Source organism: Mastacembelus armatus, chromosome 7 (genome assembly GCF_900324485.2).
Source record: "Mastacembelus armatus chromosome 7, fMasArm1.2, whole genome shotgun sequence".
NCBI lineage: Eukaryota > Metazoa > Chordata > Actinopteri > Synbranchiformes > Mastacembelidae > Mastacembelus > Mastacembelus armatus.
Genome location: NC_046639.1, coordinates 17,440,851 through 17,456,236, shown reverse-complemented (window position 1 = coordinate 17,456,236; position 15,386 = coordinate 17,440,851). Strand labels below are relative to the sequence as shown.

Below are 15,386 nucleotides of genomic sequence, written 5' to 3'. Positions count from 1 at the left end.
GGTGTTTTCTTCAGCACGCTGGCGGCAGTCAGAGCACGGTGGCTCCGGTTGGCTCCTCAGGCCTGTAGAGCTCAGAGGGGGTATTCTGAAGAAAGAAATGGGTTCCCATTCAATTTTCTTCTTATTTTCTCTGAGGAGCGAGAGGAGTGAATAAAAACCTGTAACAAACTCTGTTGCAACTGGTCGACAAGAAGGAGCATGAGGCCCAGTGCATGTGGGTACCTGGGGCAACTGGTTTTTGGGGTGGGAATGGGTGGAACAAACTGGGCTTGTTTTGAGACTCATGTTATAGCTGAACTTTATTTGTTTATCAGAAAAAAACATAAATCAGAAACATCAGGTCATCTTGTTTCAAACGTTCCACACCGTCCTCAGGGACGGTCACAGTTTTCATACTGTTAGATAAAAAGATTTAAATTGAACTCACTCAGCTCCTGATGGACGAGTTCAAACTCAAACAACATAAATACACGGATAATTTTTTCATTCCCACATTCTGCTGCTCATCAGTCACCTTCATCCTGATTTGCTATCTGGTACAAAGACTGAAGTCAGCATGATCTCTAAAGTCTTCAAAATGGTCTGAATCCCAGTCCCTGAGCTGACTCCTGATGCAGCTCTGAGGCTTCTGTGTATTTGTTCCTCCCGTTCCCAACTTGCACCAGAAACTGTAAAACTAAACATTAGATCTCTTCCTTTCATTTATTGACTGTAAGAACATTCATCACTGGGATTTTCAATAATGTAAACTTCAATTTGACTTTGGTTTTTATTTGCTGGTTGGTGCTGAATGTGCAGAACATTTTTCTTTGAGGGGAAACATCACTGTTTACAGATGTAAAAGTCATCACCTTTAATTTCATGTGTTGGTTGAAATGTTTCATTGTGGTCGAACTAAATAAACTGACGGTTTGGACTAAACTCAGAAAGCTGGTGGATTTAATGGAACTATCTCTCCTCACCAAACTCCATGCGAATATTTGTGTTTTTAAACTCATCTTCTCTGTTGCAGGACCTGACTCCGGCACAGCAGCTCAGATGTTTGTTGTTTACATTGCACTGGGGTGTGTTTGCTGGTAGCGATGCTGTTAACAGGTATCCTGAGGCTTCTGAGCTGTGTATCTGGACTCGTTCAGGAGGATCTTCGGTCTCTTCGGATTGTCCAGGTGTCCCTTTGGCACTGGTGAGTGTGCATTGGAAAAACAACTTTTAAAGTTTTAGATTGAAAGCCCCAGCACCGGAGAGTACCTAGTAGGAATTAAATGCATTTACTGAAGTTGTCTACTTAGATACAGTACTTTCATAGAAAGGTCATGAGAAAATGTGTCCCTGCCCTCCTTGTGCCAGCAGGCCTGACAGACTGAGCAGCCTCATAATTTGAAGTCACTTTGTTTCTTCTTGTGATTTTACATACATTTGTTTTTACTTACGTTTTGTTACATTTTCTTCTGTTGTTATGTTTTTGTAGCGATTTAGTTGGTGGGATCATTTTCTTTTTAGTCAATAGGCAATTTCAGACCAAACAATTCTAGGAATGACCTTGCTGAGCATTGAACCCAAGAACTCCAAACCTTTAGGGCCTTTTTTTTTCTGTTCGCATTTTTTACTGCCACCTGCAGGAACGCTGAGGTGATGTAAACTGGCGCGTGGTTGCTATAGCGACATCGCTTCTGCACGACAATAAAGAGCAAGGCTAGCAAAAAAATTTTGACTTCTGAATTTTCTCTGTTGTGTTGGCGGCCTGTTCCATTTTTTTTTCTGTGAAAACTGTTTACTAAAATTAACTGAAGAATGGTGGTTGTCCCTGCTGCATGGGCTTAAGTTAGTGTTTGATTAATCCACATACAGTAAACCTTTGTAACCCGTGGTTCCTATTGTACTCAGAAGTACTTCCTCTGGAGTAGGAGCTAAAAAAAAGTCCCCACCAACCCCCCACCCACAAGCAGAAGGCTTGATGGAGGCCATCCATGATTCTGTGGGCCCTTGTGCCTGTTCAGTGAGGTATTTGTACTTGGACTATTTCCATGTAATGCTACTTCATCCTTGGACTTCACTACTTGTCAGAGCCAAACTTTGTACTTTTTCCTGCTCTACATTTATCTGATCACTTTAGTTTCTTTTCAGAATCAGAATCAAACAATCCCTGATTCCCACCAGGGATCCCAGCAGTATGGAAAGTACAGTATGGAGTGACTACTTTTACTTTGGATACTTCAAGTACATTTGGAGGATGATACTTTTGGACTTTTTCTGCAGTTACTGTAGTATTTCTACTGTTGAAATACAGTAATGCAATGCAATGAAATGTCTCAGTACTTCTGAGTCTGAAGTGGCAGGAAATGGAAATACGTCAGTACTTCAAAATTTAAAACTGTTCCAATCTCCAAATTTCATCCTAGATCCTTTTACAACTGAGGGAAATCCTCAGGAAACAGCCCAGTTTATCCTGAAGTAACAGGAGGAAGTCGTAGTAAGAGCCAGGTGTTTCACAAACTGAAGTCTACTCAGAAAACATGTGAAGTGAAACCCTATCTGCAGGACTTGCCCTGTACACAACACTCACGGCTCCTCTGCCATGTCTAAACATAGCGTCACATCTTCACCTCCTCCTCTCGGCCTTAATAAGGCAGCTGTTGGTCTAAACGTCCGTTTGGCTTTTGAAACCGGTTTGAGCTGCAATGTCGAGCCTCTTCACCAACTCACCAGATCAGCTTTCACTGTCGACCTGAGTGCCTTGTGTCTTAAACAGCTGACAGAACATCTTTGGTTGGAGACTTTTCTAAGCCTCAGTATTTCTGTTTTAAACGTGCAGGCTGCAGAGACTTTTTTAATGTATCAGCCATCATGAAGCTTTGGCTCAAACTTACATGTTACAATTAACACCTTTTGATAATGAACACACTGCACCCCAAACAACCCAGTAACCATGGAAACAGATCAGCTGCTTTGTACAGTGCTAGTTTTATTGCTGTTGGTTTAGTACGCACATCACAGTGGATTACAGCATGGGGACCCTCGCAGGGGTCAAAGGTCAGTGAAACACAGGTGACATCATCGGGGCTCAGAGTTAACTCTTTCTTCACAGACTCGTTAACATTGAGCTGTTAATTGATTTGCTAATTAACCTACTTATCAGCTAATTGATTGTCTAATCTACAGGTGTGAATGGAAGACGTGGTTTTATAGGAAGTCACGGTAAAATGGCCGACACTAGGGGGCGAAGAGGTTCAACCTCTAGTTCAGTCTGGGCTGGAAACACCACCATGACTTCTATCATTTTCAAACCAACACGACTGAGATATTACAACCCTGCAGCAATATTAGTTCAGTATCAAAGTAAGAGAAAATGTGAAAAAGAAAAGCTTCTATGGCTTGAACGGGAAATCAAAATTTGATATTTGACAAGTTTGGAATAGGTTAGTCTGGTACATGCAGATTTTTAGGCAGTAGCTTCTTTTTCCATAGATTCTAAGTTGAATAATAGTGTTCAGAAATGATATCTCTAGGAAGATTTTTGGCACAAATTGAGGCAGAGGTACATTTTCGACTCAACACTTTTGCTGATGATGTTGTGCTCTTTGGTAGACATTACTAAAGCACATCATTTTACTCAAAAGTTGTTAAGCCTGATGGTTATGGCTGTTTAATTTGTCTCTGATTATCTGGCTGGCAGCAACCGCGTATTTGTCTTTCCATTTTCAGCTGGTACTGAAACTCTGGCTTCAGTTAACATGGAGTTGCATTGAGTTTTTGGTAACTTGTTGGAAGCAGAACTTTAGCCAGGTCTGTTCCCTTACATCAACTCTTTTTTTGAAAAATGAACATTTGGATAACTTGAACCAAACAGTTTTAGTGAACTTAAACTATTTAACTTGCAAACCTAAGAAAACAATTTAGCTCATAAACTTAATCTCCTTTAATAGGTAACAAGGCAGAAAGATACTGTCATTGCGAAACCAAAGCTTGGCTCTAAAAGACTAAAAAAAAACTCCTCAAACCTCTGAAGAGACATGATGTGATCAGTTGATGTAAAAATATCAATTTAGTTTGTCAGTGGAAGTAATGTTAGTTGAAGATTTATTCAGTCTGCACAGCTGTCAACGTGTTTTTAGCCACATTTTCTTGCTATTTTTCCACGCTCTGATTGGATACTTTTTTTTTTTTTTCCCCAACACCAGACCTTAAAGAAAAAGATCTGAATTTTAAACGGCCAGTCACAGGTCAGTTTTAGTTTTTGTGAGCTTTTATTTTCTCATCTCATTTTTTTTTAAAGCTGCTTGTTTTTGTTCAACACAAGCTCAGCCCAGTGTTGATTTAGTTCATCATGGTGGTAAATCTGCTGAGTTTTATGATGTTTTTTGTTAGTAACACATTTTAAGTGATATATTCGTAAAGCCTGAGGTGATCTATCTGTTTCCAGCCCAAACACGATGGGGCTTACCCGCAGAGGAGCGCGCCCCGCAGCTGCCACCACTGGAAAATGTACAACCTGCTTCCTGCTTCCCAGAAAACCTAATGGTAAGAAAATTCTTTTATATCCCAATTTAAGGTTTTTCAAAAGCACCAGTGACATGTGCCCAGAAACATTTACTTGATGCCACAGCATTAAGAAAATAAAATATCTTAGTATCTTTTCTCTGTAAAGGAAACAAAAAAATCAGTTTGACTGTTCCCACTTAAGAATCAGTCATTTCTGCTTATCTGGAAGTTGGAAGGATCGTTTGTTTTTTAGGACCTTTTGGCATCCCTGTCGCCTTAATCTGAGCAGGGCCGTGCACACAGAGATCAGAATAACACCCCAAAACACAAAATGATTATTGTCTGATAAAATATTCTCAAAAAGCTTCTAAAGTCTGAAGTTTATATTAGTCTAGAAACAGCCAATCAGAATTTACATAGCCCAAAAGAAAAAAAAAAACAAACCGCACGTTTGCATGTTCACAATGAGCTGTGACATCACTGTGTTGATATGCGTTAGAGACAGACTGATGATGGGTTTAATCATTTAACAACATCCAGAATCTCTGATTTACAGACAAAGACATAGACGTTAAACACAACACAACCATGGACATTAATATAAAATTTATTCATTTTAATTTTTGTTAAAAATTACCATGTGTTACTATGACAGAAAATTGAGGCCACTGTTGTAAAAGAAAACTGGATATTTTTGAGATTAAAGTTAAAATAATTTGAAAAAATGTTACTAGAAAAAAAAGTAAAATCACAATATAAGAAAAGCACTTAATACTTAAACATTTAAGAATCAAATGTCTGCTGTTATAATTGGACATTTACCTTTATATGCTGTGCGGTAATAGTATATTTTATTCTAACTTCATTTTTCACACATTGACTTTATTTTCAAAATATTTTTTATATTTATGTTTTGTCTACTTGTAGTAGTTAAGCTGTAAACACATCTAATATTCTAACAGCTTTCGACTTAGTTACAAACGAATCAGTGAAACCAAAACTAAGTGCTAAAAAAAGCTAAATAACTGCAGTTATACTTTGATCTATGGCAAACAGAAAAACACCTGTCACTGCAGCTTCGAGCAAAACAAATGAGATTTTTTTTTTTCCCACACTTGTTTTTACACCATCCAAACAAAAATCATGTGTAGTTGCAGATGTTTTTTCATAAATTTAACTTTGAAATATACCCACATCAGTCTGACTCTAATGTGAGCGAGCAAGAAAAAAACACATTCAACACCTTGTAAATAATCACATGAATCCTCCGAAAACAGCACAGATCTGTTCAGTCCAGTTTAGTTTTGTTGGCAGAAGAGCACAGAGATGAATTGACACGAAAGATCAGATTTTGGTAATGTCCAATTTTCATTTTTTTCAAGTTTATTCTTATTTTTCTTTGTCCTATCCTCTGACCCACCGGGCTCCACATATGAGACATGTATTTATGAAATAATAACTTTAACAGATTCTACATGTCAGTCACTGTGATCAGTATTGCCAAATACTGCTTTATTAGTGAAATCTCAGTGGCAATTCAGTCACACGACTCTGACGTCTACAATAATCTGCAAAAGGATTAGTAATCTGTCGCTTCACACTCTTCGGATTAAATCTGATGGTTTTTGGCTTCACATTGGACCCTGAGCCTTAGAACCAGCCAGTTAACATCAGTGCCACTGTTCAACTGCCATGCATCAGTATTTCTCTTAATAATTAGACAGATTTTTTTATTTTTATTTTAGCCTACGAACTAACGAAGAGTCTAAAAAAAACTGTTTTAGTCTAAACAGTCAAATGGAAAAACTATGGAACCAAAAATAAAATACTGCAGTACTCTTTTACTGGCTGGTTTGCACAAAATAATCACTATACTGTCTTTGCATTAATGTTGTATTTAACCTAGATATGAAGAAAAACTTGTCTGCACTTTGGAACATAAATGCCAATCTGTCCGGAAAAATACATGGAAATATAAAACGATTTCCTTTCTTAATGTGAGAAGATGAAGTAAAAATCTGAGCCATGTGAGTCTGAGGGGACAACACTGATCTTCAGTAAAACACACAAAAAAAAAAAAAAAAAATTGGCTAAAACTCAAACACTCGAGCACTTTGAGAATAAGAAATAAAAAAGCCTTTCGTAGTGTGTTCAGAGCCACACAAAACCTCAACAGCCTTAACACTGAATGACAGTTCTGCCAAAATAAAAGCCCCAGCCCTCGCTGCTTGTTCTCATTAGCTGGTCAGACACTGCTTAAAGGCCTCACTTCACCAACGTGCAGGAATAAATGCATTTCAAATTCCTTACTGGATACAGGGCCACAAAAACGTGACACCCTAAAGTCCAATAAACTTTGCGGTTTTAGTGTTTATTTATCTAAGAAATGACTGCCCTCGGCATTCAAGCAAAAATTCCTGCGTGTCAAATCTTCAGCTTGTGAAATTTGTGCTGGTGGTGGAGAGCCTTTAAAGCTGCAACGTGAAACAGGATGAGGATGAATCCTCATCCCATTTCCAGCCAGCAGCCAACACCGCTGACAAACCATTTGCATAAAAAGCTGAGTTGTGTTTGAAGGTCTGAGCGCGAGGAGTGAGGTAGCCTGATGCTGGAGTTGGTCGCAGCAGGTGTATCTTTGTTCAGCTCATTGCTCGTGTTCGCCAGCTCAACGTGAACAATCAGCCAGAATCATTATCATCATTGCTTACATACTGCATCAAATATAGATGTCACACAGATATTTCATATATATATATTTGCCATACTGTATCAGCAAAATAAGTCTCCACAAAATAAATCTGATTCATTTTACAATCTGTAAAATAAAACACGATTTCTAAAACGATTCGTTTTAAAAGTGCCAGCAACATTACTTTACAACAATGTGCAAATATACGTTTATCTTACATTCAAATCAAGATGTTTCCCCGTGATAGGTGCATGGTGACCAGTTGCTGGGAGACAGAGTTGTAGACACGCCCCCGCAGACTGCCGATTGGTAGGAAACAGGAAGTCCTATAGCGCTCTGGGTTTGGCTCGTCAACTGAACATTTAAGACGACGACATAAGGCAACGCTTGGCATCACGCTGAGTCCTCCGGCTCTCATCCCTCAGGTAAAAACTGATAAATCCTTTTTTTTTTTCTTTTTTTTTTGTCCTTCAGCTGTAAAGGTTAAGATTAAAGCCAGTGATTTTCTGTTTTTCTCTGCTGTTTAAACGTGGACAGACAGAGATGCTGTTTTTAATAGTTTTTGAACAATGGAGGTCTAGGCACAGACCAGTAAGATAAACCAGGTTGTGGATTCACACATATTACAGAGTACACCACATTCATTGGTGCTGTTAATCTCTGACTTTGGATTTGGACTCAGAATATCACCGGCCCTATTCTTTAACTGACTTGTGTCCTCCCAAAATGGATAAACCTCTTTTTAAACTGGAACAGTGAAGAATTTGGGAGTACAACCTGGCACTGTGGTGGATTTTTAAATCCGATTCCAGTATTAATCAGTTCTCTTTAAAGATTGCTATGTTCATTAAGATTTGAGATTTTTTTTTGTTTTTTTTTTTTAAGTTTTGCTTATTGGAAGTAAAATGACTCGTACTGAGCAAACCTATAATTCAAGGTGTGGAAAGAGCGGGATGTTTGGCGGAAGGATGACAGCGTTAATTAGACCAATGAAATGAGGCAGAGAGCAGTAAACAGCTTAGCATTGGCAGCCTGGAGCCCTGGTCTGGGATCAGCATCGCTCCGTTTGGCACTTGAGTCAACCCGGGAGATGCAGAACGAAGCCTGAGCACCGACCCGATCCTGAACCTCCTCAGCAGGAGGTCACGTCCCAAAGGTGAAGGGTTAAAGGAGAAAGATCCAGTGAGAGTTCAGTCTCAGCGACTTTCAGCTTTTTCTGTGATGTTTCCTCCCTGACTTCAGTTTCAGTACCAAAGTACTTTAATATTTCTACTTGTTCTATGTGTTATGTAAGAGTGTATATAGTACAGTGTTTAGAAATGACAAACCACTGCATTAGCAGCTGGAGCCACAATATCAATTAGGCTGCTGTCAATCATCTGAATTCCAGCTGTTATTCCAGCGACAGAAATCAGCTTTCAGGATTATCCTGCGACTCCTCAGGCAAAACAGGTAACTATGTAAAGAAAACGTGAAAAGCTACTGATGTGTTTCTGTATGATTGCTAATCTAATATCGTAGAGTCTCACTGATCAGCAACAAGTATTTTTAGAGTACAGTCTGGACATTTATGCACTTTGATAGTGTTTGACAGTAAGTTTGTCTCCATTAACCCATTTGGTTGCTGATTCTTTTTAAGTTCGTGCACAGAACCAGGTCCTTGCAGGCCGGTGGAGAACCTTCTGTGGTGGGTCACCCTTAGTGTTTCTGACACTGTTTGGACTATAGTGAAAGTGACCAAACCTCAGAAAAGTTGAATAGTTCATTCAATTTGTTTGTTGTGAAACAGGTAAACAGACACTGGATTCTCACTGGATCCTCCAACATCACATCAGTTGCCGCCAGATTGGATCAGGCTTGAGGGTTTGGAGGTTGATGAACGTGCTGCTCAGGAGCTGGACTGTCCTGGGATCTGTGGCAGGATCTGGTGGTTCAGTATTTTTCTTTCTTACCAGGGGCGGGGGGTAACAAGCAGCACTATAACATTCAGGACTGTCTGAGCTCAGTCCAGCTTCCTGGCAGCATGGTGAGTTCATGGACCTCTCGTTGCCCCAAAACCTGGATTTTTACACTTCAGCCCTGAGGTCAAACTCTAGAGACATACAACGAGGTGGAGCTCAAGCAGCATCACCAAATTCCAAAAAATCCAGGAAGACATGGAAACTTTGAGAACTACTGTGAAGAACCTAATTCCAGGAACTGAAGAAGGCCACAAGATCTTTTTCTTCCTGCTAACATTTGACCACAGGACTGAAGATGGTTTTTAAGTCTCATTACGACGAAAATGACCTCTGCTGAGTTTCTGTCAGTCAGTCTGTGTGTCTACAGTTCTGTCCTAGTAAACGGCCATCACACATGCACCACCGTTGTGTGTCAAAGCTGAGGTTCAGCTTCAGACTCGTAACTCGAACTCGCAGCAAGCACCACTCCTCATGGTCAGTCTGATAATGAAATGAATAACATGTGGTGTGTGTGTAATGGCCGTCATTAGGTCCATGTGTGTTGCATGTCCACCCCTCCCTCCCGAGACAAGATTGCACTGAAACCCTTCATCTGAGCTGGAGGAGGCCCAGCCTCCACCTGATGGGGCCCTGTTCAGCAGCTTGTTGTTGAACACAGGGAGCCTCCATCAGGAGGAGACGTTCATCAGCCCCTCCAGCGATAAACAGAATATTTTCTTTGCTGAGAACCAGGGGAGTCGGAGCCCTTTACAGATTTTTAAAAAAAAAAACCCAGTGATCTGCTGGTTTTAGTCCCAAATGTTGTGGGAAACAGGAAGTGTTTGTTGTTGGTGTAGCTGTAAAAACCTTCTGTAGAAGCTGCCATGTTACCTATTTCTTTACTCCTGTTCAGATGTGAAAAACGCTAAAGAGGGGATGAGGACCAGTGGATTCAGGCTGACCCATCAGTTGCAGACAGCGATCGATCAGTCGTTTCAAGAGTCCATTCTGAGGCCTGTTCCCGGGAAGGTAAATCTGTAGGTGTTGGTTTTGGCGGTGCGGTGTCGGGTATCTTGTCATGGGTGGGACGGATGGAGGTGCAGCACTCTAATTGGTGGAGGCCAGCCTACATGACGCTCTCAAAGATGATGACCTTGTTGTCGTCTGTGCCAGGGGACAATGAGCTCAGGGACTTGATGTCAGGGGCCATGTACTCCAGGTGATGAGCCCCCCACACCGGACTGGTCAGGTGGGCCCAGCGCTGCAACACAGCAGGAAAAATCAGTGCTCATACAAGTCCATCTGCTGTTCAGGTCAGACTGACTGATCTGAACACCAGCAAAGAGCGAGGTCAGAAGTTTGAGAGAAAGCAAAAAATGTCAATATGATATCAAGACATTATGCAGACACATACACAACAGTAGCAATGAATCTGGTGTACTCAGTGTAATGTGTGGTAATCCAGAACCTGGTTCAGCTCCAGTAGCTGGGAACCGCCTTCACATCTTACAGTCTCAGAAGGACATAAGAGTTGACTAGTCTGTTTTCACTGAAGGACAACAGTAGAGGTCTGCAGCACAGACCAATTAGCTAAACCATGTTCTGGATGGGATTTGAACTTAGTGACACACACACGCACTGAATCAACAGGTTCTGCCTTTAAAGAGTAACCAAACAGCCACTGACCTGGCTGGGTCCTGTCAGGTAATTATATATTTTTTTAACTGTGTATGTAAATTGCAATGACACAAAAACTAATCATTTACCAGTGGAGTCGTTAGATGAATATTCGCTCCTGTCAAAGGTTAACTAGGTAAACTCTAAGGCCGCACACGCACATACACAGCTGTTGCCTGTTTCCCTCCAAAGAAAACATAACCTCAGTTTAATCAAGACTTAGTCCCTGATCATTTTGATTTCTAAAAACACCACTGTCCTTTACCATGTGAGGTTTCACCACTGAAACCTCAGGAATCCCTCAGGGTGCAAGTCGGTCATGTGAAAATACGATGGTAGGAAATGTCCTGACATGCTTTTAATAGCAAGGTTAATTTGCCGTTTGACCACACAACACTACGACATAATTTTTCCAGCTAAACTGTGCTGGCTGACATCCTAACAGCCAGTGGCCAGCATTAGATTTTGGACTGAAGCCCAGACAGATTTGGGTTTGGTTACTCTTTAATCACTGCTCACGGGTTCAGTACTTTCCCTCCACCGCAAAACCTTTGTATCACTGTTTACATCTTCCCCTCCATGAGTTTGTGTGTGAGCGCTGACCTCTCTAAGGGTTCCCTTGGCTCTGAAGAGTTTGTAGAGCAGGCTGACGGGGATGCAGAGCATGGAGGACAGAGCCAAGCACCACCCGATCACCTCACCCCACCATGGGTACACGTACACATTGTTGTAGGTCAGCTGCTTGTAGTTCACCAGGTGGAACAGGAAGATGCCCTACACAGGAGAGAGAACGTTATTTTTTCTGTACTGCGTTACAGATGCCGTGTACTGCGTTACAGATGCCGTGTACTGCGCTACAGATGCCATGAACTGCGAATGCTCTGGCCAGTACTGTGTTACAGATGCCGGGTACTGCGACTGCACCGGCCAGTATTGCGTTACAGATGCCGGGTACTGCGAATGCACGGGCCTGGTACTGCGTTACAGACGCCATGTAGTACATTACAGACTCCGGGTACTCCAAATGCAGGGGCCAGTACTGCATTACAGGTGCCTGGTACTGCATTACAGACGCCGGGTACTGCGTTACAGACGCCATGTAGTACATTACAAATGCTGGGTACTCCAAATGCAGGGGCCAGTACTGTGTTACAGATGCCGTGTACTGCGCTACAGATGCCATGAACTGCGAATGCTCTGGCCAGTACTGTGTTACAGATGCCGGGTACTGCGAATGCACCGGCCAGTATTGCGTTACAGATGCCGGGTACTGCGAATGCACGGGGCTGGTACTGCATTACAGATGCCGGGTACTGCGTTACAAACGCCATGTAGTACATTAAAGATGCCAGGTACTCCAAATGCAGGGGCAAGTACTGCGTTACAGATGCTGGTTACTGCGTTACAGACGCCATGTAGTACATTACAGGTGCCTGGTACTGCATTACAGACGCCGGGTACTGCGTTACAGACGCCATGTAGTACATTACAAATGCTGGGTACTCCAAATGCAGGGGCCAGTACTGTGTTACAGATGCCGTGTACTGCGCTACAGATGCCATGAACTGCGAATGCTCTGGCCAGTACTGTGTTACAGATGCCGGGTACTGCGAATGCACCGGCCAGTATTGCGTTACAGATGCCAGGTACTGCGAATGCACGGGGCTGGTACTGCATTACAGATGCCGGGTACTGCGTTACAAACGCCATGTAGTACATTACAGATGCCGGGTACTCCAAATGCAGGGGCAAGTACTGCGTTACAGATGCTGGTTACTGCGTTACAGACGCCATGTAGTACATTAAAGATGCCAGGTACTCCAAATGCAGGGGCCAGTACTGCGTTACAGACGCCATGTACTGCGAATGCATGGGCCGGTATTGCGTTACAGACGGCAGGGTACTGTGTTACAGACGCCGTGTAGTACGTTACAGATGCCGTGTACTGCGAATGCATGGGCCGGTACTGTGTTACAGATACCATGTATTGTGAATGCTCTGGCCAGTACTGTGTTACAGACGCCTTGTACTCCAAATGCAGGGGCCAGTACTGCGTTACAGATGCCGGGTGCTGCGTTACAGACGCCGGGTACTACGAATGCACGAGCCAGGTACTGCGTTACAGACGCCCGGTACTGCGATATAGGTGCTACATTTCTTACCATGCACAAACACGGAGTTAAGAAGGACCAGCACCACTTCATCCAGGGGAACGGCCGGTAGCCAATCATACGAGCCACATCATCCATGAAGCGGTCTGCACCTGCAACACATCATCAGCCAACAAGAAACACATCAAACTGCTGCATCTTTCAGGCCATGCATTAAGCTGTTTAGTATACATTTAAATTTTTTTTTTCTATCTTTTCAGCCTCATGTATTTTATCATTTTTATTTTGAATCTATGGTTATTATAGTGGTTATTATATGTCAGTTATTTATATATGATTGTTTCACTTATTTACATTACTCTCATATATTGTTTTAAAAAACTGCATAAATCTATAAGAAAGAAAGTTTACAAATAAAGTTTTGTTTGATCACCTCAACCTGTGGCATTTTTTTATGACATCATTATTGCACACTCACTGTGATAATATCGTGTGTGTGTATACGTCTTTCTATGGTTGTGTGGACATGTTCTCTGATACCATTCTTGTGAGGACATTTTGGCTGGTCCTCACAACTTCAAATGTTTGAAAGGTTAGGGTTAGGAAATCCATTATGCCTATAAGTGTCCTCACAACTATAGTGACACATGACTGTGTGTATGTGTGTGCACGTACCGTAGACCCAGGCCACCACTATACACTCCCACAGTGCCTGCCACAGCAGAGTCATCCCGCTGGCTGAATAGTAGTCAAACAGCTGGAAGACGTACATCCCCCCCTGCAGACAGAGGCAGTTCAGGGTTTTGTTTCTCTTATATTAACTCTGAAACCAACTGTAATAACATTTGCTGCAGTCAGTTAAAAATCAAGAAGCATTTGGTCCTAAAATCACAGTTTTAATGGAAGTGACTGACCTGTGTCACCATGGAGAGGTCGATAATGAAGCACAGTAAACAGCACAGGGCTACAGCAATCTCCCTTTTGTAGCGGTGTTGGTACTTTCCAGGAAACAGATCCAGAATTCCAGTAATAAACCCCTCGACCCCAACAAACTGCAGAGGCCGACACACACATGGAGCTTAGTGCTCAGAGGGGGATGATTTGAATAAAACCTAAATATCAAAATAGGAAAATGATGCTACACATTGTCCTTAAACTGCAACTGGGACTGAAGGAAAAGACACTGGAACCACAGACGGAGAAGGGAAATGAGCTGTGACCGGGTGTGACCTGCGCCCAGGATGCTGCTGTAATATCAGTGTGTTTGTTTTCAAGGATTCTGTTCTTGGCTACATGCTGAAGTTGCAGGAAGCAAAGCCAACACACCTGAACAAAGGTGCTGGAATTTTTTTATTCACCGTTTTAGTAACTAAATGAATCAATAAATCGAATTCATCAAACCGAATTTAAGAAAGTAAAGCAGCAGAATGAAGGGTGATCTCTGCAGGCTGCCTGGTCAGAAAGTCAGTCTGCAAACTGGAGGAGCAGGAGGTAAAGGTGTGTTTTGTTACCTGACTGTCCAGTCCCAGTAGCAGCAGCATGAAAAAGAAGAGTGCCGCCCAGAGTGGAGCTACCGGCATCAGACTGACCGCCTTTGGATATGCAATGAAAGCCAGACCTGGTCCTGAAACACACAGGCAGAAAACAAGTGTATGTTTAATAAACCTAAATCTGCTCCCCCTCATGTCTCCTCAGTCACAAGAGAGTCTGAGTCCAAAATAGCTCCCACCATAAGCCCTCTCTTTGCCCCTCCCATCCCGTCCTGTTTCCTGAAGCTACAACATGAGCTACAGATGTCTGTCCAGTCCAAAGCTAACGTTAGCTGACCAAGGAGTAAATGTGACAGTCCAGTATAACGCTCTGGTTCCTGCTAATGTGACACAAAGCACCAATATTACACAAACCTCCAATTCCTCCAGTATTCAAATTAATCCAAAGGTCCAATCATGACCATGCTCGGTGGCTAATGCTACCAAAACCAGCAGGTTAGCTTTAGATGCTAACACATCCAGAAGGAAGAAGGCCACATATGAATCCAATGTGAGTCTTTTGGCTGCTTTGAACACTCTCCATGTGAAAAAGCCAAAACCATGTTAACCCTGGTTTTTGCTCTTTCTTTGTCCCCCTCTCTCTGTGCTAAAGAACGCCACCTCTTGTTTCCCACTTATAGCTGCAGAGAGCTCCTCCATGGCTGGCTGTTGGAAATGACTATTGGCCTTTGGAAAAACGCTTCTTCTAACCTTGGCTAGGTGGCAGGTGGGGCTCATTTATGGAGGGGACTTTGCCAACACAGGGTAGAGAAGCTGGAATAACAACAGAAGGACTGTAGGTAGCAGAGAATCATGGAGGGGGGTAGTATAGCTGAGAGACACTACAGCCTGGCTCTGGTTACCTGCAGGTACCACACACTGGGTGGATCATCATGCTGCTTTAAGTAAAAGTACAGTTAGAGAGAGTCCTCCATGTTTAGTACAAAGATCTTAAGGTGAA

At 42.3% G+C, this 15,386-nt stretch overlaps 1 protein-coding gene across 1 annotated transcript in view; it reads right to left on the bottom strand.

The window, feature by feature from the left end:
- Positions 1 to 2,942: 2,942 nt before the first annotated feature.
- slc6a8 (solute carrier family 6 member 8) overlaps positions 2,943 to 15,386 on the bottom strand; it is a 30,589-nt gene continuing 18,145 nt past the window's right edge. The window contains exons 8-13 of the mRNA XM_026332408.2: positions 14,408 to 14,520; positions 13,811 to 13,948; positions 13,572 to 13,674; positions 12,948 to 13,048; positions 11,389 to 11,559; positions 2,943 to 10,369 (exon numbers count right to left, since the gene is read on the bottom strand). Of these exons, the coding sequence (XP_026188193.1) occupies positions 10,235 to 10,369; positions 11,389 to 11,559; positions 12,948 to 13,048; positions 13,572 to 13,674; positions 13,811 to 13,948; positions 14,408 to 14,520 (761 nt within the window). The 3' untranslated portion in view covers positions 2,943 to 10,234. The remainder of the gene's footprint in view (positions 10,370 to 11,388; positions 11,560 to 12,947; positions 13,049 to 13,571; positions 13,675 to 13,810; positions 13,949 to 14,407; positions 14,521 to 15,386) is intronic.